This window comes from Cervus elaphus, chromosome 5 (genome assembly GCF_910594005.1).
Source record: "Cervus elaphus chromosome 5, mCerEla1.1, whole genome shotgun sequence".
NCBI classification, from domain to species: domain Eukaryota; kingdom Metazoa; phylum Chordata; class Mammalia; order Artiodactyla; family Cervidae; genus Cervus; species Cervus elaphus.
The window spans coordinates 82525742-82550953 of NC_057819.1; the positions used below are offsets into that span (position 1 = coordinate 82525742).

Here is a 25212-nt window from a genome sequence, read left to right on the forward strand (position 1 = left end):
TTATCCTGAACTTTGTAAATTTTTACCTCTAGAGCCAAATTTTCTTGAGCAATTGAGGAATAAAAATATTCATGGTCTGGAGTTAAAAACTCATCTGTCATGTCTTCAGTGTCTTCAGAAGACTCTGGTGAACAAGTTGATTGTGCAGACTGATCCTATTAATAACATAGGAAATCACTTTTCAATTGGTGTTTATTGTAAACAAATCCCTTTAGAGCTGGCTGCACTGTTAGTAACAGGACATCTAAAATCACCCTGCAGTTGGAGTGATGCTCTCAGAGCCCCTCCCGCCACGTGCGCACCTCTGCCCTCCTTCTGCACAGCCAGCCATGAACCCCAGAGCAAGTGTGACAAACCACAGTCCTGAATCTCAACATCCTTACCTGCACAATGGAAGTAGGGGAGGCTGGGCAAACTTTTTGCTCTGCAATTCACAGGAAGAAGAAAGGCCCTAGACAACTCAAGCTGGGGACTGAATTTAAACACCCTGATCCCCACAAGGCACAGACACAGTCCACGTGCTGGAGTCAACTCCAGGCTGAGGCTGCTCAGACCTGGGACTCCTTCAGGTATTCCCATTTAAAGGCAAGAGAAGGAGCATGATTTTAAAAATAATAATACAATCTCAATAATAAAAATAAAACAGGGATTTCCCTGGTGGCCCAGCAGATAAGACTCCATGCTTCCACTGCAGGCAGTGTGTGTTTGATCCCTGGCTGGGGAAGTAAAATCACACAGCCATGCAGTCAAAAAATTTTTTTTAATTTAGAAAAAAGGGAGAACTATTTAAAAAATGAAATAATTTAAAGTAAGTTACTGGGATTTCTCTGGTGGTCCAGTGGCTACACACACTCCCAATGCAGGGGGCCTGGGTTCTATCCCCGGTCAGGGAACTAGATTACACATGCTGCAACTAAGACCCAGCACAGCCAAATAAATTAATTAATTAAAAGCAAGTTATTTTGTCAGCATCTCTGCTCTCCTCCTTCCTTTTCTGCTACTTCTCTACATCCAGGCCCTCATCACCACGTGGCCAGACAGCTGGCTCCTTTCCTTACCTTCAATTATTTCTTTGCACAGGTTTTGCGGTTTATTTCCCTGGACACTGCCTTTGCCACACTTCCTCTTCTGTGCACTTAGCAGCTGCTTTCCTTAACCCCTCATATCAAATTGAAATTTCTCAGACAAGCCTGGCCTCCCACACCTTCTCCACTTTCCTGACAGACCTGCTTCTCCAGCCAAGCCAGTATGCTTAATGTGGTACGTCCTCCCAGGCCTCACAGGAGAGAAAGAATAAACTGTCCTGTGAGTGGTCTGTGTACTGATTAAGATACAAAGGTATGTTCTTTGAAAAGCCTCAAATGTTATCACAATCAGCTTTTTACATTGTTTGTTCTCAATTTTTGTTTATATTCTTCCATGTAAATGGTGATTACAAATTTTGGTTCCTTACGCTGGCTGGACCATGGCCCAATTGCACACTTGAAGAACACATTAAATCCCTGAAGCAAGGCTGTAACCCCAGTACAAATGCTGGGAAATGACTGAATCCCAGGGATCTTGCTGAGGCATAGAGTTCAGGCATGAACACACTCCTTCCACTGAGCTGAGAACTGAATTTCGGTCTTAGATGACATCCCAGGCAAAGGCACTCTCATTGCAACCCTGGCCCTGCTTTTCCTACTTCAATCTGACTTCAGTCATGAGCTTTGGTAACTGACCTCACACTGAGCTTTACGAGGTGGTCTTTTCTACACAGTTAGACAGAAAGCTTGGGCGTCCCAGGTAGTATAGCAGTAAAGAATCCGTCTGCCAATGCAGGAGACACAAGAGATGTGGGCTAGATCCCTGGGTCAGGAAGATCCTCTGGAGAAGGAAATGGCAACCCATTCCAGTACTCTTGCCTGGGCAATCCCATGGACAGAAGAGCCTGGTTACGACTGAGTTACTGAGCACACACACAGACAGAACGCTCAAGGGTCAGAGCTGAATCTAACTGTGTTTTCCTCAAGCTCCAATATTCACAGTGCTTTGAGCTGAACTAATTCAAAAAGTATTAGACAGGGAGGAAAAGCTTCTTCACTCATGTCAGAGACATGAGGGCGCATGCTCCAACTAAAAAGAACTACTACAGATATTTCAATGTCATAATACGTAACAACTCAGTTTTACCCTACTAGGTCTTTGGGTTTGAGTTGGCTCTCCAGCTGTATGACTTACACTGTAAGATTTCTCAACCGCCACAGATGCATCCGAATTTGCTTGAAAGACTTCACTGTGCTCTGGCTGCTCATCTTTTCTGGGGGGCAGGTGCCTGACACCTAACGATTATAACACAATAATTGTCATTCGGTAATTTTTAAATGACATGAAGGGGCAAAGGATACTGTGAGAGAAATGTATGCATTTTCTGCCGAATGTGGCCATGTGTCATGTCAGGTTCTGTCTAGACAGTGGAGACTGTTAGGTTAGCCTGGCTCTAGCACGCAGCCGTGAATCATTCTCCCTTTCGCCCACCAGTTCAAGAGTGATGCTTGACAAGGAACAGATTTTAAACACCAAAAAAATCCAAACCAGTATATTTTTCTATCTAAGATGAATGATAATTTTAGATGTACCTTTCCTTGATTTTCAAACAACTGTGAAATGATATCCCATGCCCTGACTGCAAGCAAATTACCAGGTAGAAAGACACGGCGTGCAGTTTTCACCCACAAATCTATAAAAGTGACGGCAGTAAACACCATTTGTCTCTAAGTTCCTCAGGCATAGACTCTCTGAGAGACGGTCGCATTTTTCTTGCCTAAAATGCAATGCAAAGAAGTGGGCAGCAGGGGGTGGCCTGCCACCGATGCTCTCTGGTGAAAGGTTCAATTCTTTGCCAGGTTAGATCCAGGAGCAGGGTCAGTGCATGGAGACTATTTACTTCCTTTGGACAAAGCAATCTCCTCCAGTAATAAAAAACTTTCGAGTCTCTGGACTTTTTCACCTGTCTGAAGGACAGTGGGATTTGATGGGTGTGCTACTTTCCCCTGGAATTCAGGACCCCCAGACAGACAGGAAAGGAGAGAAGCCAAAGGAAATATTCCAGGAGGTTTACTTATTGTCGAGAGCTGACAGCTTGACAGAGCTCACCTACCCCAGCTCCTCCATCTGAACTTACTGGTGAAACGCTGAGGCCCTGACTGTCTGCCACGCTGGTCACTGCTGTCTGTTTGACCACACTTATTTCCTCCTGGCTCATCGCTTTTCTTGAGATACTCTGCAGCTTGCTGCCAATCCACATGCTCGGAGACCCTGATGGGGAGCTGCGGCAGGGGGTCAGGCTCATGTTCAGCCTCACTGTCTAAAGCCACACCACTCCGAGGATGCCAAGGAGGTACTGTCAGCTGTCCAGTAGCTGCTTTCGCTGCCATTTCTTTCACCTCCGCTGGACGTAAGAGAAAGCAGCTTTTAAAAAAGCACTGTGAATGCTGGAAACAAAAGCTTTAGTTCCTTAAAGAGTTACGTCATGGTTTATAGCTTATATTGTCACAATTACTCCCTGTTTAGAACTGCATCATCTTTAGCTTGCCCTGCTTGGCTTGAAGCAGGAAAGAGGAGAGAATGGATAACAGTGAGGGACAGGCAGAATTTCAGTTAGTTACAGCCCTTTATGCTGAATCAGACTAAAAGGCAACAGAAATTTGTAGACAGACCTTCTTGCTGTAAAGATTTTGTAAGAAAATGACATGTGAAGCCCCTAGCCTGCAGAAACTAATGGAAGGAATTCTATTTGAGTTTATATAACCTTTCTAGACCAGACTGAGCTCATATTTTGGGAGTACATATATACATATATATGTGCATGTGTGTTTTCCTCAAAATTTTCTATCCTTTTCAGTGCCACCTAGCATTACTATCAAAAAACACAGATGCTGTATTCTTTTACGCTCATAAGATTAAACTGATACAAAAGGATAATGCCCACAGGATAGGTGAAAGTGACACTGCAAGCTCTCTACCCTAACATTATAAGAATCTATACTGTATATTTTTTTACTACCTTTGTTACACAACATACATATATACACATATACAGAGTGTAGAAGGATTTCCTATATAGTCCAGAGATTAAAAAAAGCACTTCTCTTTCACAGTTTGTAGTCAGAAAGGTCTTACTTTTAAAATGGAATGATCTAACAAGAAAAGAATATGAGAAGACAGGCTGTACACTTTGAGATAACAACCAAGCTAGAAAGGTACTTTAAATTTCATTTTGTCCAACAGACAAAATATATATATTTTTATTTATATATTATATTATATATTATAATATTTATTTATATATAATGTTATATATTATAATATATAAATATATAAATATTCATATATTATACTCACTTATCCATTTTAAGTGTATCTCTCCATCACCTTCATTTCTTGACTTTGCGTTATAGATTTCAGAAGACACAGATTGCATGCTGATCCTGAATTGCATTTATTTGGGGGAAGAGGGCAAGTGAACACAAACACATCAGTTGACTCAAGTTCCTGACACAACCCCAAGTCCATGAGCCCACCCAGAGGACTGTCCCCTATTCTCTGCGTGGTTCTGAGGTTGCACTGACTCCTATGCACCACCAGAGGGCACCAGACCCCCCCAACAATCGGCCCACAAGACTCTGCTACCTGGTGGAGTCCTGGCCAGGGCTGGATGAGGCGGGTGGTCCCTGTGGGTGGCTTGGCACGGTGAGGAGTGCGCTACTGAGCTGTGTCGTTTTGCTTTGAGGACTGGACTCCCTAGGCCTTCCCTGGCTAAGAAATGAAAGGACTAGGTTAGAATATCTTGAGATTCAGCTTCACAAACAGAACCCTGGTCCTCAGGCTGTAGCAGAGCACAGCATAGGTGATGGTTCAGTAGTTCCCTGCCCTTTGATCAGAATCCTCTGGTAACAGGCCCACCTGCATATCAGCGATAGCACAACAGCTAACACTTATAAAGATGGGCTCAAGGCACCAGGGATTCTTAAAATCACTCAGAGACTTCATCCTAGTTTCACTGAGCTATGGACCATGTCCTGCTACTAGCTAGCTGACTCTGGCAAACTTCAATCTCTCTGGGCCAAGGTCTCCTCATCTGCACAACAAATCAGTCTCTTTTTCCTCTAAATACCCCATGATTATATATACTTTATCACATGTTAAACTAATTCTTTGAAAATGTTTCATCTAGGGGACCTCCTTGGTGATCCAGTGGCTAAGTCTTCATGCTCCCAGTGCAGGGGCCCAGGTTTGATCCCAGGTCAGGGAACTAGATCCCACATGCCACAACTAGAAGATGCCACTTGCCGCAACTTAAGACTTGGCACCGCCAAATAAGATAAAGAAAAAGAAAACTTGTAATTTATGCATACATAGGAATTCTCTTTTATCTAGAATAGCCCAGTCTCCTGCTGTATCAGAGTGCAAAGAGAGGCTGTTGAATTAGAAACATCATGTCTGATCAGCTTCTTTGAAGAACAATTTGGCAACAGCTATCAAGCATCTTTAAAATGTTCAAACCCTCTGTAACTCTGCTTCTGGTAGCCCATCAAGGACATAACCCAAAATGCAGAACAAAATTTACTGACAAGTCACTATAGCCCTAGTCATAACAGAAAAAAGAAAGACTGAAACAACCTAAAATTCAACAATGGGGAAAAAAATAAAGGGGAAAATTCAATTTTTCCCCAGTTCAAATTTACAATTTCAAAGTAAGTTTACAGAATGTTTTTAATAACAAAGGATAAAAACGTTCTAATGTAAAGCAAAAGCTCGGGATACAAAACTGCCTTTTTGTTTCGTCGCTCAATCATGTCTGACCCTTTGTGACCCCATGGACTGTAGCCCGCCAGGCTCCTCTGTCCATGGGATTTCCCAGGCAAGAATATTGGAGTGGGTTGCCATTTCTCTCTCCAGGGGATCTTTTCCAACCAGGGATCGAACCAGCGTCTCCTGCATTGGCAGGCGGATTATTTACCACTGAGTCACGTGGAAAGCCCACAGAAATGCCTACATGTATATAATTAGAATTATTTTGAAAGCACACAAGACTAGGTGGACTGACAGCAAAGCATTAAAGCTTTCTCTTTGACCTGTTTCTGTTCTCCGGGGGGAGGAGGGTGCTGAGCGGGGGAGGAGGGTGCTGAGCAGGGGAGGTCACAACTACAGCTTCTGCTTTGTCCTCCAGTGGCTATACTGTCACCCTATTCACTTTTGGCAATGATGTGAGTGCTAAACTCTCTGATGCCGATGATGGTTCTTCAGTTAATTCCCTTTGTAAAGGTAAAATGCACTAATCTAAAATGTCTGGGCACGTTCCTCGATTCCCTCTTTGGTACATATTTAACTGAAGTGAAGAGAACAGCAAATTCTTGTCATTATTCTCAGTCACCAATGAGGGCAGGAATAAAAAAATTTTTTTCCAGGAAGACTGACTTCAAAGCTGTGGATTAATGCTGCCTTTTAACCACAGAAGAGGAAAACTAAGTTCATATTACTACTTATCCTGAAAAACATTTATTGCTCCATTAATAATTCTTCCTATGCAAAAGAAAATTTGTTTTTCTTAAGTTCTTAAAAACCCAGCATATGTATACACTTTTCTTCTACTGAAGGAAAATTGGTTTGTGTTGAAATCAATTCATTTCATCGATCTGGCTAAAAATCAGAGTCCAAAAGGTGACGATGATATCGTTCAACTTCCTCCTCCTGCCCTCCAGAGTCAGTGACGCTTATTTTGAACAACACTGGTTTTCATGTAGTTTGGTTTCTGGAACACTGGCACATGGGATACTTGGCACTTGTTTTTATCAGAAAAGCAATCTGGACAGTTTCAGAAAGGCAGGATGCTCTGCTCTGGACCTCTGAGGAGTTCTGTCTGGCTGACCTGCCAGCAACTTCACCTCTGACGTCTCCTGCGAGTTTCCATTATACTGCTCTTCTCACTCACTCAACAGAGAGAATCTGCCAACATCTCCTTCTGTGTTACTACTGCTCAACTCTCACAATCTCTTCGTCATCAGCAACATGAAGATCATTAAGTGGCCTAAGGGTCACATAGCGTCTAAAGACATGGTGACGCAAAGAACAATGAAACCTTAACCCACCTGCTGGTATTCTGGTTCCTGTTTCTTTCCAAACTGTCCTTGGCTCCGTGAGTGGGCTGAAACTGTTCACCTCCGCTCTGTTTTCCAGGGCCATAACGAGCTGGCAGCTTAAAAATCAGCAGACATGTTTCAGTGCTTTGATGAAGGAATCCCTCTTCCCTTCACTCTCACATTCTATTTTTAAAGTCATTCTCGCTCAGTATGTAGAACTAACCAGACCTCTCAAGACAATTTCAGTTCGCATGTTTCACATTTAATAACTTATCTCTTAGCTGGAGGCCTCTTCATAGACACATTGGCCCTCAGGACTTCAGTCCGAACAGGGTGCAAGTGGAAAATGAGAGACAAAATAGACATCAAAAGTCCCCAAACTTTCCCCTATGTGATTATTAAGGCAGCAGGTTTTACGGCAGGAGTCCCAGGCCCTGGGTTCTCGTCTGATCTTTACTCAGACTGACCTAAGTGAGCCCTATGTTTTGGTTTCTTCATCCATAAAACAGGGACAATAATATGTGCCTAAATCTACTGGGGGAGTGGGGGGAGGAGACGGGTGCTATGAAAATAAAACACAACCAAAAAAAAAAAAAAAACAGAAGGCTACAATACTTCCAAAATAGTGTAAGTAAAATAAATTAAAGCCAATGCCCTTTAGCGTAAAAAAGAGACCTGCGATCTGCTTACTGCAATTTCAACTAACTTAGTTTAATTATATTTCCTAACCTACAGCAAATAAAAGGAACACATATGAGATCTGGGGATGGTAGCAAGACACCTAAAGGTGAGAAGATGCATAAAAATGATCACTGTCTCTGTGGAGTATGAGTTCCAGAGGCTGTTGAGGGGAGGCAACAGTGTATCACAGAACATCACAGTGACAGATATTAAAAAAATCATCATGGTCACCAAGGAAAGGCTAGAATAGATTTAGAATATATTCAAATTGGTATTTAGAAAAATGGCTAATCTGCAGTGTTTTCATTCAGTATGATTAAAAATTTAAGAATGGAGAAATTAAAAGAATGAATTTCAAATGTTTGAAAATTTCACTTATGTGAAAATGCCTTATTCCTTGATTATGCTAGAAAACTAGAGTAGGCTTTTTAAAGAACAATTTTAAAGAACAATTAAAATATGGTATAGTTGCTTCACACATAGTCATATGTACTAGTAGATAGTTTCCAACAACGGCTGCCTTCAATGCCTTCCCTCCTGGTCCACATTGCCATGAGAGAGCTGGAATCTACTTCCCTCCCCTTGAATCTATGCTGCCTTCCTAACTGTGACCATCAGAAAAGCAGCAAAAGTGATAGTGTCCTAGTTTTTAAGAGACCTGGCAGCTTCAGCTTTCACTTGGGAAGCCAGCTGCTGGGCTGCAGAGAAGCTTGGGTGAGACTATTAAGTGAATGAAAAGAAACCAAGCGTAGAAAGAGGCCGCCTGGGGGAGCCAGGTAACTGAGGCCTTCCTGGAACTTCTTGCTCAACTCAAGACTCCAGCTGAATGCAGCGGAGGGGGTGGTCCCAGCCAGCATCACAAGGGATGGAAGAATCAGTCAAGTTAGCCCTGTCATACTCAGAGCCCACAGAATGATGAGAAGTAAAAAAAACACTGCTATTTTATGTTATGCAGCAACAGGTGATCAACATACAGTATACAATAAAAGTTATTTCTAGTAGTTTTCTAGTAAACTCTAACTTACATTGTGCCTTCTCTTTGTGTGTGTGTGTTAGTAGTAGCTCAGTTGTGTCCAACTGTTTGCAACCCCATGGACTGTAGCCCACCAGGTTCCTGTGTCCATGGGATTCTCCAGGCAAGAATACTAGAGTGAGTTGCCATTTCCTTCTCCAAAATCACCTTCCTTCTCTTTACATAAAAACAAATGCCAAGGTTTTTCCAAATGTTCTAAGTGAGGACTAAAGTCTCGCTGAAATGCAGCAAGGAACAGTGCAAGAGCACTAGCCTGGGAGTCAGAAACCCAGCTGGGCCTGGTCAGTAGCACAGCAAGGGGTGGGGTAGTGGGAGTCGGCTGCCCTGTGCAGGCCAAGAGGGTGCACTTCAGGTGGAGGATTTTAAAAGAATTAAAAAACCCACTAAAAGTTAGCCTGCTTTTTTTTTTTTCCACCATGAGCCAGCAACTCTAAATAATTTCAGTAATAAGATCCTCCTTCCAGTGGTGCTGACCTCTCCCACTCCACCCTGTGCTCAGTCACATCCATGGATCTCAGGAAGTTTAAGTCTCTGAGCTTGAGCTTCACACTCTGGAAAAGGATGGGCTTGATCCATCTCTAAAATTCTGATTCAACAGGCAGCCAGCTCTGCATGTGTGAACTTGTTAAAATTCATCCATTTATTGATTCCCTCAATGACCACTTACGGAGTACCTTCTACTGCTAGGCCCCCTTCTATGTGTGGGGACATTCCTCAGCCTCACTGGACGGACCTGTCCTTAAGAAGCCCAGAGCCTACAAGCCATGTGGTGTGGTCAAAAAAAGAAGAAACAGCAGCAGCTCACAGGGGAACCACTCTTCAACCTCACATCCTCTGAGGCATTTCCTTTGACTACAAAGTCTTTCCATTCCCCATTGGTGTCTGAGCTGCTCCTAGCAGAGCTTGTGGCTCATTCATCAAATCCCAGGGTCTAATAAACAGCCTCTGGCTCTATGCTTATCAAATGAGTGAATGAATGAATTAATAAGCAATTCAGAATGGGGATTAATACCTGCCCAAGATACCATATTTGGTGAGTTGAACTATATAAAATTGTCAATACTTGATGATTTTGACCTACAAAACAGCGACTTCACATAGTTCATAGAATTTTATAGAGGACAGGGCCTGTGAGCTGGGTTCCAAATAGAATATGAAGAGTATCTACCTTGGAATTCCAACCTAGAGGCCTCGTTTCCCAAAGCAAAGAGGACTCGCTACGAGTTGGCGGTGCTGACGCCGCCCTTTCAGGCGGGTCAGGGTATGCAGATCCCGCGTGCTGCCCTGCCCCCCCACCTCAGCCTCACCTGCCGGCCCTTCTCCGGCTGATCCCCGGTGCTTTCTTCAGTGACTTTGGGGAAAAAAGCTAAAGGTGTCCAGCCACAGTCTCTTCTTTTCTTGGACCTTTTGCCAAAATGTCCTCCTCGAAAGTCTTTCACTGTTCTCGGAGACCTTGCTAGAGTCGGACCGTTGCCCCCCGGGTCGGGCTGCTGGTCCCCCGGCCACTGCACGACAGGAGGGACGTAGCTGGAAGCCGGGGGGCCGAGGGCTGAAGGTGAGTCGTGGATACCTGCAAACTCTCTCGAAGAAGCCCACAGAGACCTGCGCTCCGCCTGCACCTTCTGTATCATCTCAAGCTTTTCTATCTTCTGCTGAACATTCCTCAGCAAATCAGCATTCTGGTGCATCAAGGTCTGCGAAATCTTCAGGTTCAGCACACACTTACTGATGTACTCCTCAGTCATGGACCGGTTGTTCACGCCGCCCTTGGCTCCTCCGGCTGGCGCAAGCAGGCTAGGGGAACGCAGCACACCATTCTGCCAGTCCCAGTCCTCACAGGAGAGCTCCGTGTCAGCGTCCGAAGAGCTCTCGTCTTCGTCGCAAAAACAGCACGCCTCTCTCTCCATCTTTTCCAGCTCTTCTTCCATGGACTTCAGTTCATCTGTCTGATTTGGTGTGGCTCCCTCAAGAGATAAGCCAGTTCCTGGATGCTCCTCCTCTTGGTTATCTGCTGTGTCCAGGCAGCCTGAGTAGATTTCATTGATTTCGAAGCTGCAGAGGCTTGTCTGATCTGGGCTTGGGCTCCTGGCCTCTTCCGCCACAGAGCAGGCAGGAGAAGCAGCATCTTGGCGGTCAGTCTGCTGGGCCACTGGATTTACGTCTGGGACAGGAGGCTCTGGTGTTGCTCTCTCAGTGGGAGAAGAGTGACCCCTTGGGGAATGAAACTGACCACCTGCTGAAAAGAACAGCAACATGCAGCTGACTAAAGTGACCACAGCAGCTCAGCACCTGCAGCTTGTTGCTCAAGTGGCAGGAGAACACAGAAAGAAGGTTCTTATCTCCTCACTCACTCTTAATTAGAAAGACTGCCAGATACACTCACAGAGAATGAGAGGGTCTTCCCAACTTTTGATGAGAGTTGAGATAGAAAATCTGGGAAGGGCTTTCCTGGGTGGCTCGGTGGTCAAGAATCTGCCTGCCCATTCAGGAGACACAAGTTTGATCTTTGATCCAGGAAGATCCCACATGCCGAGGAGCAACCAAGCGAGTGTGCCACAACTATTGAGCCTGTGCTCTAGAGCCCAGCAACTACTGAAGCCCACATGCCCAAAAGCCCGAGCTCTGCAACAAGAGAAGCCGCCACAATGAGAAGCCTGTACACCGCCAACTAGAGAGTAGCCTCTGCTCACTGCAACTAAGGAAAAAGCCCACCCAGCAATGAAGACCCAGCACAGCCAAAAATAATAGGTAAATAAAATTATTTTAAAAACAAGAAAATTTGGGAAGGATCAAACCCAGGAAAAAATGCTTATGCTTAAGTTATAAGATGTTCAAAACATGCCTAACTATCAGGACAAGTGAATTACAGGCCCCTGAATCTTAGGACTAAATTCATACTTTCTTTACACAAAAAGTGTTTGAATAATCATGTCAGTTCAAGTCATGCTCTTTGTGAGCATCTGATAAAAAGAGCCGAGACACTGCCCAAGAAGCCACTGCACTGTGAGAGAAATAATACCTTAAAAAACAGCGCCAGGACTGACCACCCACCACCCCCTGGTTGCTGTGTACGGCTTGTAGAAAATGGGATGGAGGAGTCAAAGTAAAGCGACCTCGGAGAGCCATTCTGGAGGCCTCCAGGCCTGCGCAAAGAGTCAAGGGAATAGTCGCTTGGCTAGAATCCAAATGCCTGAATTCCAACTGTGTAATCAGCCTGGAATCACGAGCAAACCACACCTCTCTGAACCTTAGTTTTCTCATCTGGAATATGAGGGCATCAACCAGATGACTGCAAGGTTCTTTGCAGCTCTGAATTCAAAGGTTTCCAGGTACACTAAAAAGTAGTACGGCTTTAAGAAAAAGGAAATACCAGAATGTTAACAAATTATTTCTAAGAAATTAAAATCTTAAGTAATCTTCTTCTTCATATTATTTCAAGTTTTCTATAATGAACTGTAGTGAGAATTTCTGATAATGTACACTCAGAGCCTTGAGAAATTTCATAGAAATAGCACCTGGGAAAACAGCATATATCAAGAAACTGTGTTGATGATGTATCAATAATGATGAAAAACATTTTTCATGTTTTTCTGAGAATAACAGCCTTCTTACAGACCCCAAGGCCAGACCCAGAAGGGAGTATGACTGGGGTCATAAAAGCATGGACCTTGGAACAGCGGGTCAGCGTTAGGTATGAACACTGCCTACACACTTGCTGACTGTTGCCGAGACTATCCCACAAGGGAACGGCCTGGGGTCAAAACAAGGAGATCTGGACTATGTCAATGTAGTGTCTTGGGAAAGACAGATCAGAGAAAGTTTTGTAGTCTGCAATCAGGAGTAACAGCTGGACTCAGAGTGGACTCTGCACCTCAGTTCAACAGAGGCTGCACGTCCCCTGACCCACTGCACCAGATTTTGTTTTCTGCTTTTATTCTCGTCGCTCGCTCCCGGACCTTTAGGGCAACGATGAACAGATGATAATTTTAAATAAAAATCACCATGTTTACTTATGAAATGATTGAATACATTCCTAAATCATACTAGAAAGAAATAGATTGTTACTGCCCACTTCTAGACAAGGTGTATATGGAGCCCATAAAGTTAACTTAATTTTAAGGATCTTGATTTTTTTTCCTAAGGCAGTCATCTTTCCCAGTATAAATTATGGGTATAATTTGGAGGAGTTGATTAGTTGCAGCTCTCAAAACCCAGTTATGTCAAAACCTTGAGTTAAGGCCATACCTGTTTCCTTCAGCTCTTTTATTTCCAAGTTAGGGGTCTCTTTGGGATGTTCTGAAGTTAGTCCTAGATAGACATTGACATCAGGATGAAATTCGTATCTCTGCACCCTGGGACTCTCAGTTGGCTGAGTTCTCTGGGCTCCAATAAAATCCTGTAACAAGGGAAATACTGTCAAGGACATATTTGCAATCATCTGAATGTCACTGGTGTTTTAGAAACATATCTAGGTGTCAGATAAACTCCCTGTTACTCCTGTTGGGTAGACTCACTGTAGTTCTCATAAATGAACTCACTGTAATTACCAATACTTTGTAAAGTAATAACAGAGGCTTCACTGGTGGCTCAGTGGTAAAGAATCCACCTACCAATGTAGGAGACATGGATTCAGTCTCTGATCTGGGAAGATCCCATGTGCCGTGGAGCAACGAAGCCCCTGCACCGCAACTTCTGAGCCTGCGCTCTAGAGCCTGGGAGCTGCAACTACTGAAGCCCACACACAGAGATCCCATGCTCTGCAACAAGAGAGGCCATCACCGTGAGAGCCGGTGCATCACAACCACAGAGTAGCCCCCCTCGCCACAACTAGAGAAAGAGCCTGTGCAGCAACGAAGACCCGGCACGGCCAAAAATAAATAAATAAACAAAATTATTTGTTTTAAAGTAACTAAAGCTGCTATCCACTGAATCACACTAGTGCCTACAGGGTGCCCCTTTTACACTGACCCTCTCCAGCGTCCCTCTGCAATTTCCTGCTGCCCTCACCAAGTCAGGCAGTTAGGCTTTTCTTGGGAACACAGAAAGAGTGTCATGAAATGAGGATTTCCAAAACTTCCTACAACTTGATCTCTAGCTTCTTCTTGGTCTCTTAACTCCCTAATCTACCCTGAGATAGGTAAGCAAAAATAGACCCCTAACAACTTTAGAGCTTACCTTTAAGTCATTCTTCATAATATACCGGATATCTTGAAGGTTCATAGTTCTATCTTTCTGCTTGACCTGGATGCCTGACTTAACAATATCATAGTAAGGTTTCGGAAGCCTGACATCAGCTTCTAAATAATTTCCCAAAACTATGGTTTCTTTAATGACTGAGCCATCTAAGCCATCCCAGGGTATATTGTCTGTTAAGGAAAAAGCCAGAAGAAGAAACATTAAGAAATCAGATGAAACTGGGTAACTTCTGTCAAGTTGCTCAATCTCTTTAAAATTAATTTCTCTCTGTAGAAAAACTACTGGAAGCTCAATAACAAAGGAGAAACCATCTGACCCAAATAACAGGGAAATCCCTGTCACAGAGACTGGAAAGAGCAGTGTCAGACCCCTGCCGGTATGGACTTCTGGCCGGCAAACCTGGGGACCACAAGGGGATGTTTCCTGGTGTCAGGGTGGCCTGCCCAATGCATTTGTGTCACAGAAGGTGAGGCTTTGCCTCTGAGGCTGTAAACACTACTAAATGGGACTGAGTCTCACCCCGTCAGTGAATGTGGTATGTATACCTTCACCTCAGAGTCCTGTACATTTGGAAGGGCTTCTGTTTCTTTTAAGTGACACTGCTTATACATACAATGGGTCCTACGTGTGTTTGATTTCCATTTACTTCTCAGAGGCCAGTCCTTTCCCCTCATCTGTAAGTTCTTAACATAGAAAACAACTTGTGGTTGCCAATGGGGAGAAGGGAAAGAGAGGGATGGACTGGAAGTTTGGGGTTGGTAAATGCACACTATTACATTTAGAATGGAATGGATAAACAACAAGGTCCTACTGTATAGCACAAGAAACTACATCACTCAATATCCTGTGATCAACCATAATGGGAAAGAACATTAAAAAAGAATTGCACACATATGTGTAACTGAGTCACTCTGCTCTACAGCAGAGATTGGCACAACACTGTAAATCAACCATATGTCAATAAAAATTAAAAAAGAAAACAGGTTCTTAAGGGGCACCTCGCAGAGACCCCTAAGCACTGACAGCAATATTCAGTTTACAAACTCTCCTTGGATTAAATGCACTCCTATTGACAAGCCAATAGGTGGGCTTTGCGGAATCTTAACAGGTTAAAAGAGAATGATTTCTGAGAGATCATATCTTGCATAAACACAAAGAGGTTTCCTTAAGTCTTTTTTCCCTGTGTCCTGCATTCTCCTAACACTAAGTGACTCTTCGGCAGGGGAGAAACCCAAGCTGAGAAGAGGGGCTTCGGTCACTGTCAGTGTGCTCTCTGACCAACCTGTTAAAATCTCCTGTATGATCACGGAAAAGCTGTAGATGTCCGACTTCACGGTGGCCGCCTTCTGTAAGATCACCTCCGGGGCGGCCCAGCCGTACAGCTGGGTGGGGAGCGGCACTCGAGTGAGGTCCCTGTGTGCACCCCCAGCCTGGCTATGGAAGGAAATGCAAGGCAGGGCTGATGCCTTAAAGGATCCCTGTGATTACCACGCAGCACATGAGTCAAACACTTGCTGATAACCTCCTTGAGCTTCTAGAAACCCAGCTAGATCCTGAACCAACCCACACTGCCTGCGATTCCTTACTGTTGCTACCTGAGCAGGCCCTGCCCCACCTCCCACCTCAGCTGGCCACGCCCTCCTGCTCACTCACTCCCCGCAAATCACAGGGGCCCTCTTGCAGCTTCTCCAACGTGCCAAACACATCACCACTTAAGGTTTTTGCACTGGTGGTTTCTTCTGAGAGCATGCTCTGCCCACAGATCCTAGCATGACTGTGTGCTTCTTATAATTAAAACATTAGCTCGAAAATCACCTCCTCGGAGAGGACTTACCAGAACACCTTTACTGGCATCAGAGCATTTATTATCTGAATTTCTTGTTCATTGATTTATTATTTATTATCTGCTATCCCTAAGAAAGGCAATCCCAAAGAATGCTCAAACTACCGCACAATTGCACTCATCTCACACACTAGTAAAGTAATGCTCAAAATTCTCCAAGCCAGGCTTCATCAATACGTGAACCGAGAACTTCCAGATGTTCAAGCTGGTTTTAGAAAAGGCAGAGGAACCAGAGATCAAATTGCCAATATCCGCTGGATCATCAAAAAAGCAAGAGAGTTCCAGAAAAACATCTATTTCTGCTTTATTGACTACGCCAAAGCCTTCGACTGTGTGGATCACAATAAACTGTGGAAAATTCTGAAAGAGATGGGAATACCAGACCACCTGACCTGCCTCTTGAGAAACCTGTATGCAGGTCAGGAAGCAACAGTTAGAACTGGACATGGAAAAACAGACTGGTTCCAAACAGGAAAAGGAGTAAGTCAAGGCTGTATATTGTCAGCCTGCTTATTTAACTTATATGCAGAGTACATTATGAGAAACGCTGGGCTGCAAGAAGCACAAGCTGGAATCAAGACTGCCGGGAGAAATATCAATAACCTCAGATATGCAGATGACACCACCCTTATGGCAGAAAGTGAAGAGGAACTAAAAAGCCTCTTGATGAAAGTGAAAGAGGAGAGTGAAAAAGTTGGTTTAAAGCTCAACATTCAGAAAACTAAAATCATGGCATCTGGTCCCATCACCTCATGGGAAATAGATGGGGAGACAGTGGAAACAGTGTCAGACTTTATTTTTTTGGGTTCCAGAATCACTGCAGATGGTGACTGCAGCCATGAAATTAAAAGACGCTTACTCCTTGGAAGGAAAGTTATGACCAACCTAGACAGCATGTTAAAAAGCAGAGACATTACTTTGCCAACAAAGGTCCATCTGGTCAAGACTATGGTTTTTCCAGTGGTCATGTATGGATGTGAGAGTTGGACTATGAAGAAAGCTGAGCACTGAAAAATTGATGCTTTTGAACTATGGTGTTGGAGAAGACTCTTGAGAGTCCCTTGGACTGCAAGGAGATCCAACCAGTCCATCCTGAAGGAGATCAGTCCTGAGTGTTCATTGGAAGGACTGAAAGCTGAAACTGAAACTCCAATACTTTGGCCACCTCAGCTGATTCGTTGGAAAAGACCCTGATGCTGGGAGGGATTGGGGGCAGGAGGAGAAGGGGACAACAGAGGATGAGATGGCTGGATGGCATCACCGACTCGATGGGCATGAGTTTGAGTAAACTCCGGGAGTTTGTGATTTGGCATGCTGCGATTCATGGGGTCACAAAGAGTCGGACACGACTGAGCGACTGAACTGAACTGATTATCTGCTCCATGAGGCAGGCTTCTTATCTCTTATATCATCAGAACTCTAAACTTACACCAAGGCCTCAATGCTTACTTTTGAATAAATGAACCTAAGACTTTTTCAAGAACCCCTTCCAGCCTCCCTCAAAGCCTTCTGGGACTCTTCCAACTCTTCATGATTGCTTCTTTTCTGAGCTCTGCCCTCTTGGAAATGAGCCCTCTCAGTTTAGTACTCAAAGTTTCACTGATTTGCTTGAATAACTCAACTTTGCAACCTGGCTCCTTGGGAACTAAGTCCGAGGTCCTAGGTGTCCTCTGGGCCACCAAAAGTCCTCAGGATGAAATCAGCGCTGCCTTCTGCACACAGCTGTCATGAGCATCAAATGAGATCACATGTGTGGAAACTCTCTGTGAGCCATAAAGCACTAAGCAAGTAAGGAATTAATACGAATGTTGTTGTTGTTGTTTAGTTGCTAAGTCATGTCTGACTCTTTGCGACCCCATAGACTGTAGCCCATCAGGCTCTTCTGTCCATGGGCTTTCCCAGGCAAGAATACTGGAGTGGATTGCCATTCCCTTCTCCAGGGGATCTTCCTGACCCAGGGACAGAACCCGGGTCTCCTGCACTGCAGGCAGATTCTTTCGTGTCTGAGCCACCAGGGAAGCCCAGGGTTGAGGCTGGCCATCTCCAAATCCCCATTTTACTCTAGGATTCACGTTTCTATTGGAGAGCGCGTCAAAGAAACTGTTACACCTCCATGTGAACAACAGGTGGCGCTGCATCACTGGCAAACAGCTGGGGTTTTGTCAACCTTGAAGTCTATTAACAGGAAAAACGTCCAAACCGTTTAGCTCTTGAACACATAGCCAAAGTGGGGAACCTTGCTCTGAATCACTTCAAGGATTCACTTCAAATGCTTCCTGAGCACTTACTACTATGTGGCAGGCGCTGAGCTGGGCAGTAAAGATGAACAAACCCTAGCATGGTTCCTGCCCTCTTGGAGCTCACCATTCGGAGGGGCCGACACTTGACTGCTGGGCAGTGAAGCATGCTCGGTGATTTGGGGAAAGGGCTTCAGTATAGGCTTCATGGGGTGTGGTGGAAGATGGTGTCAGAAATAAGTTTAAAAGGAAAAACGGGAGCGCCAGGTATTCCAGGCGTGAGAAGCAGCCCTGAGAAATGGCATGGCCTGCAAGTGTCCTCAGACGGCCAGGCAGAGTGGTAAGCGATGAGCGTGACGCTGCGGGCGGAGCCCCCACCGCGGAAGGCTTCCCACTCTACAAACTGAAGGGACTTAATCTTGTAGGCAGAGGGAGACATTGGGATTGAGAATTGACCAGGTCTGAGACTGAGCAGCTCAACCGGCGAGAGCTATCTGGCCTCCACCGGTTTCCAACGGAAAACGGCTCCAGTCACAGCTAACTTCTCCCTGCTGCTCTCTCCTCCCATCACCGCCGTCTCCATGCACGAGCGAGGAGGAGCTTCTCAACCTGTAAATCAGCCAGAACATCATTCTGCTAAAAAAAATCCTTCACAGTATTTTAAGTATTTAAAATCCCAGTGTTTTAAGGATTAAATTCAAACTCTTTGCCAAGGCCCACAAGGGGAAGCCCAATCTAACCCGTGCTCTCCTCTCCAGACAGAGAGACAAGGGGCACACAAGGCCCTGGGAGGTGATAGCCTTTCCACTTCATTCATTTAAAAAACATGTTGAGGAACTTCCCTGGTGGTCCAGTGGTTAAGACTCCACGCTGCCAATGCAGGGGGTGTGGCTTCAATCCCCGGTCAGTGAACTATGATTCCACATACAGCATGGAATGGCCATAAATAAATAAATAAATAAATAAAATTGTCTGTAAATAAATAAAATAGAATTTTAAAAATAAAAAGGAATTTCCCTGGTGGTCCACTGGCTAAGACTCCACGCTCCTAATGCAGGGGGCCCGGCTTTGATCCCTGCTCAGAGAACTAGATCCCACATGCTGCAACTAAAGATCCCACATGTCACAACTAAAGATCCTGTGTGCTGCAACTGAGACCCAGCGCAGCCAAATAAATAAATACATTGTTTAAAAAAACCTTTTTTAATTAAAAAAATAAAGAACATGTTGAGCTCCCACTGTGTGGAGGCCTGCTCTAGGTATCTGAGATATGGCAGCAGATAAAACAGAAACCCCTGTCCTCATAGAGCTTTTCTAAGAAGTAAATTATGAGATGTAAGACCTGCCAGGGGCTTCCCAGGTGGCACTAATGGTAAAGAACTCGTCTGCCAATGCAGGAGACATAAGGGATGAGGGTTCGATCCCTGGGTCAGGAAGAACCCCTGGAGGAGGGCATGGCAACCCCCTCCAGCATTCTTGCCTGGAAAATCCCATAGACAGAGGTGTCTGGCAGGCAACAGTCCATAGGGTCGCAAAAAGCTGGACATGACTGAAGTGACTTAGCAGGTATGCATGTAAGACCTGCCAGAGACTCAGAAATAAAGCCTCAGTGATGGTGATGGGTGAGGACCAGGCTCAGCGGAGGTAAGCGGGTCTCAGCCAGGGGTCTGCCGGTGGCTCAGGCCTCACAGCTGTACCGGAGCAGCCCTGGGCCTGGGGCTCAGAGCTGTGGAGGACAGCAAGGAAGCACAGGGTAGATCCTCTGCCCCCAAGAACTGGAAGGAGAGGACTCTGACTTCTGCCAAATGGGAAATGAAATCCATCCCCCAAACCTTGAGTAAGGATGACGTTTTCATCACTACTTCCCTCCCTGCACTGAGCCCTGCCCACTCAGGTCAGGATCATAAGGCTCACCAGCAAGGTTCACCAGCACCCACTGCCTTCTCGCATCTTCCAGGATGCGCAGCTGTGGTGCATTTCCCAGCCTGCCTGCAGGGAAGAGGTGACTGGGCGCTGGGCACTGTAAAGTGGGAAGTAATGATACACCCATTTCCGGCAGTCCCTAAACCCTGCCACGCGTCCCTCCAGGCTTGCTATTTCTCGCTGACCAGCAATGCGGAGGACACAGAGGGAGGCGGAGGCCTGGGGGGCAGCGGAGCCCCGGAAGGGAGGAACACAGAGCACCATGAATGCCACCCCTTCCCGACACACAAACACTGCATGGCAAGGTGAGTGAGAGATACTTGGGCTGTGTGAAGCCACAGAAAATTTTGAAAACTTACAGTCTGGCTAACATGTGCTCACGCTTGTTAAGTGTTTATTATAATGAACAGAAGTAACTTCCCCAGAGTCCCTCTAACCTTGGCTGACAGGGGAAGACATTGGGAAACCTCCTCCACTGATAAGGCAGTTCAGCCCACCAATGAGGGATCCTGCCCAGATCAGATTCTCTCTCTACAGCAAAGCACCCGCCCTGGGGAGACCCTGTTTGGAAGTCATGATCGAGGTGCACCTACCTTTCCATCATGTACTCCAGGTTGGTCAGCCTAGCTTCCCCTGTGGAGACAATGTGGATGGCGTAGGAGCTGAGGGAACGGTGGATAAAGCCCCGGGAATGCAGGTATCTCAGGGCATCGGAGATCTGGAGCAGCAGGTGCACGATCACCTCCAAGTGCAACATGGGGAACTGGGCCCGCTGCAAGCGAGAACAAAGTCTGACCAGCAATGCGGAGGCCACAGTGGGAGGCGGAGGCCTGGGGGGCAGTGGCGCCCCGAAGGGAGGAACGCAGAGCACAGTGAATGCCACCCCTTCCCAACACACACACACTGCATGGCAAGGTGACGGAGAGATACTTGGGCTGTTGTGAAGCCACAGAATGCTTCACAGTTTCCAAAGTCTTTTGCATTGACCTTCATGACAGCCATCTGGTGTCATGGTGGGGAACCTAAAATCCAATGAGGTTAAGTGACCAGCCTGAGGTCCCACTGACTCAGGCCCCCGACTCCAAACCTGGGTTCCTCTCCCTTAGCCAAGCTGCTTGATGTTACGAAGAAAATGAGGAGAGAAGTCCTCGAATCTGGTCCGCACCTCCAGTGTGGGCCCCACCACCACTGGCGATGCCAAGCCTGTGCTGCGGGAGAACCTGATCATAAAGGACAATCCAACCCCCACTGCCGTCAGAGGACCCAGAAACTTCACTCCAGGAGGACAGAAGTTCCCTCCCACTAACATACCCAGTCACAACTTCTCTCTTCTCTCCCCAGAAGTGGCATTTAAAGTCAATGCCCTCCCCCGAGGAGAGGAAAGGGAGCTATAACACTGAGAGGCGGTGCCCGGGCAGGAGGAGGGGTGATCCATTTCAGGGAAGGGCCCTTCCCGCAGGCTCTCTTCTCACTCCAGCCCAGGGTCTTCAAAACAAAGCCATGGAGAAAGAAAAACCAATCTTTCAGGACCTTTTGGAAGTCACATTTCAGGCCAAAGCAAGCTCCCAAGCAGTCTGTGTGCCCCATACCCTCCACCAGGAAATTGGGAAAGCAGGAAGGGACAGACAAGGCCTTGCATATAAAGGTCCCAAAGGGCAGCAGTCCCCAACCTTTTTGGCACCAGGGACCAGTTTTGTGGAAGACAATTTTTCCACGGATGGGGGCAGGGGAGGTCAAGTTTCCAGATGATTCAAGCACATTACATTTATTGTGCACTTTATTTCTATTATTATTACATCAGTGCCATCTTAGATCATCAGGCATTAGATCTGGGAGGCTGAGGGCCCCTGCAATAGGGCACAAGTGAAAATGCCAGAAAATAAGGCCAGAGACTGTTTGGTTATTGTTAGTTAAAAGTGTGGCTGTGTGTTTTCTGGGTCTACTGAGCTCTCAGATGTGTGATTTAAAAAGCCAGACTAACAATAACAAAATCACACTAGTTCCAATGTGCTGATTAGCTTTAAACGGTGCATTATATAGCCCCTCTCTGAGTAAAGAACTAAGAGATTTCTCTTCTATGCATGCACAGACGGGAACTCTGCTGCTGGGTGAAAAGAAGAGAGGGGAAGGAAAAGGAGAGTCAGAGTGGCGGGGAAAGGCAGCAAGGGGAAATGCAGGCAAACAGTCATTTACCCGTTCGTGGAGGACACTGAACAGCGTGCCCACCGTGATGCGCTCGTACACGAGGCGGGTCTTCTCCAGGTCCGGGGACAGGCACACAGCCATCAGCTGCAGCAAGTGGGGGTGCCGCAACTTGCTGCAGAGGCAAAGAAGCCCCAGGTGAGGCAGAGGGAAAGAGGACAGGATGAAACCATGGGTGCTTTCCTTTCTTCTGGGCTCCCTGAACACATTCCAAACAAATTCTATTTACACACAATGTTCTGCTAAGAAAGTGGGATGGGGTAGGGGTCGAGTTCTCTGTTCATGGAATTCTTGGCTTTTCACTGATCAGAACCTGAAGGCTTAGGGTCATCAATGACAGTGTCACTAAGAGCTACTAAGGAAGGGCCTTGACATACATCACCTTGATCCTAATAACCAGCTACAGGAAAGGTGCCATTACAGTTACACTCACAGAAATCAGGAAGCAAAGGCCAGGGAGAGGTCAGGCCCAAGGTCACACCTCCCACCCAGCCTCACATCAGAATCCACACTGTGTCTATGAGCCTCTCCAGCCTCCTTGAGTCCCTTTAGGCTGACTTTCCCAAAAGGAAGGGTTTGGCTTTATAGGAGTTGAGTGAACTTGATGAGCCAGGGACTATTCCAAGGCCTCAGCAGCGCTGGTATGCAACCAAGGATGAAGTTCCTGCCCCAGCAAGACCTGAAGGACCTGAAGGACTAACCCCTGAGCCACAGGAAACCTAAGGTACTGAGACCCATGGGCGTGTTTTCCAAGGAGAGACAGCGCACGCGGTCCTGATGGTGGGCCTTGAGGGCTGCAGATGAGCCAGCCAGGCCTGAGGCTGGACCTCAGAGACATGCAGGGAGTCTACTAGCGGACAGAATTGAGCCCCTCATTACCACCATCTCCAGCACTCAGGCTATTCAAGAATGCTTCTTTTTCCTTCTTGGCAGCCCTGGAAAGTCAAATCAACCCACCAGGAGGAAATGCTGAGGCTGAGGAGGCTGGTCTCCACCCTCAGGTACAGCCCTGAACTTGGGTCTGAGATGCTCCTGGGTTTTCTTTCTCACCTACTGTGCTCCTGCTCGGCGATTAACAGGTCAGCCAGCCGCAGCCTGCTGCAGTGCGGGTGGGTGGGGAGGTGCAGCTCCTTCACCGTGACCCTGCTCCCGTTCCACACCAGGCTGCCGGGGCAGGAGAGAGTGTGAGCAGAATGGGGTGTGAGCAGGAGGGAGTGAACAGCCACTTCTGCAGACATGTGATCAGAGGAATAGTGTTCACACAGATTCTGTACAGCTCCCCCCAACCCCCGCGACATGCCCCTGCAGCATGCGTCCTCCACCTTCCTCCCCGCTCCTACCCCCAGGGCCTAAAGCACTTCAGGGACTTAGTACAGGTGGCAGGAAATCACTTAGTACAGGTGGCAGGATTTAAGGGAGGGAGTGACTTGATCAGGTTTGCATGTTACAAAGACCAGGGCACCAGCTGTGTGGGGAGTGGTGGGCAGGGGTGTCTGGAGAATGAGAGGCCAGTTGGGAGGCTGGTCTGGGGAGGGACATGAGGTGGACGGAAGAAGAGAGGACGTGACAAATCCGTGGTTCAGGCAGGAAAACAAGAAGCACATCTGCATGAGACACAGAGCCAGTCTGCAGAGGCCTTCTCAGATGGGTGTGACTGCTAAGCAGGGAAGAAGCAGCCAGGTTCAAGGAGGACAAGAGACCTTGGACAGGACAACTCAGGTGATCCTGTAGGACGCTGGTCGCTGGAGACTGAGCCCATCCCAGGGACTTCTGTCAGAGTCAGATCTTATTACTGCCATCTCTGTTGCATCAGCTGGTGAGAGCCATTAGCTGATGCTTGTGGGGCTTCAGTGCCTTTGACCTGTATCAGAGGCCAGTCACCACTATGCTGCCTCTAATTCTTTAGAGAGCAGAGAGGTTGAAACACTGTTATAAGTAATCTTTCAGAGCAGTCGTTCTCAACAAGGGGCCATCTGGCCTTGACTGTAGACATTCTGGTTGTCACAATCATAAATGCAGGGGGGGGTTGGGGGTGCGGGCAGAGCTGCTACTGGAATCTAGTGAGGAGAAACCAGGGACACTCCCAAACATCCTACGGTGCACAGGACCACCCCCAACAACACAGGGGAACAAAAATGTCAATGGTGTACAGATTGAGAAATCCTGATGGAGACATTTGCATTTCAGTATGTCCCTGTGTTCAGGCAGAAACCCTCCCCATACAGGGAAGTCACACAAAGTCTATTCTTCCTGTGGGACTAAATCCGACTTCCACCGGCCAACTTCTGCTTACTTGGTCATGACCATGTAGGGGCCACTGAAGAAAGAGAAGGTGGGCTCATCGTCAGCTTGAATCACTTCCTTTTCTCCAATTACTGGAAGAGATCCTAGATAGGCCAGCTGTGTGCCTCCTGTAAGATAAAACTGAAAGCAAAGCAGAGTTTCAAATAGAGGGAGAAAAGGGAAAAACTTAACTACCTCCAGAATCTTGTCAGCCAGCTAAAAATAAAGGTAGCTTCTATTTACCAATTTGTTGGATACCCCTATGCACTGGGTGTAATTCTTTTTATTATCTTTAATCTTCCAAGAAACCCTGCAAGGTTGTGATACTCTTTCCCTCTTGCTGGTGAGGAAAATGAGGCTCACAGAAAGAGGTCAGACGCCTACAGGAAGCACCAGGCCTCAGGGATCCCATGAGGCCCCCACAGAACATGTCTGGGGCCTTCGCTGGGAATTAAAGGTTCAGTTCCTAAAACTCCCCGAATCTAGCCCAGAGTCATTCAAAAGAACTCTCCGGGGCTTTCATCATTTTTCAGTAAGGACAGAAACACTGAGAGGTACTTGTCCTGCAAAAGCAGTAAAGAAGAGAACACTTTGGGGAGGACGTGGGAGGCCGTGTTGGATGAAGTCGTGGGGCCCGAGGCCAGAGCCGGGCCAGGGAATTCCCCAGTGAGTCCCGCAAACAGTGGCTGGTGG

At 46.4% G+C, this 25212-nt stretch overlaps 1 protein-coding gene across 4 annotated transcripts in view; it reads right to left on the minus strand.

Moving 5' to 3' along the window:
• Positions 1-25212, minus strand: part of TEX14 (testis expressed 14, intercellular bridge forming factor) — a 142211-nt gene that overhangs the window by 24422 nt on the left and 92577 nt on the right. For all 4 annotated transcript variants that reach the window (XM_043902812.1, XM_043902811.1, XM_043902813.1 and 1 more), the window contains exons 7-20: positions 24530-24660; positions 23287-23400; positions 22228-22351; positions 20628-20806; positions 15314-15465; positions 14011-14201; positions 13081-13231; positions 10143-11071; positions 7131-7237; positions 4672-4797; positions 4384-4469; positions 3164-3430; positions 2221-2321; positions 27-155 (exon numbers count right to left, since the gene is read on the minus strand). In XM_043902812.1, the coding sequence (XP_043758747.1) occupies positions 27-155; positions 2221-2321; positions 3164-3430; positions 4384-4469; positions 4672-4797; positions 7131-7237; positions 10143-11071; positions 13081-13231; positions 14011-14201; positions 15314-15465; positions 20628-20806; positions 22228-22351; positions 23287-23400; positions 24530-24660 (2787 nt within the window). The remainder of the gene's footprint in view (positions 1-26; positions 156-2220; positions 2322-3163; positions 3431-4383; positions 4470-4671; positions 4798-7130; positions 7238-10142; positions 11072-13080; positions 13232-14010; positions 14202-15313; positions 15466-20627; positions 20807-22227; positions 22352-23286; positions 23401-24529; positions 24661-25212) is intronic.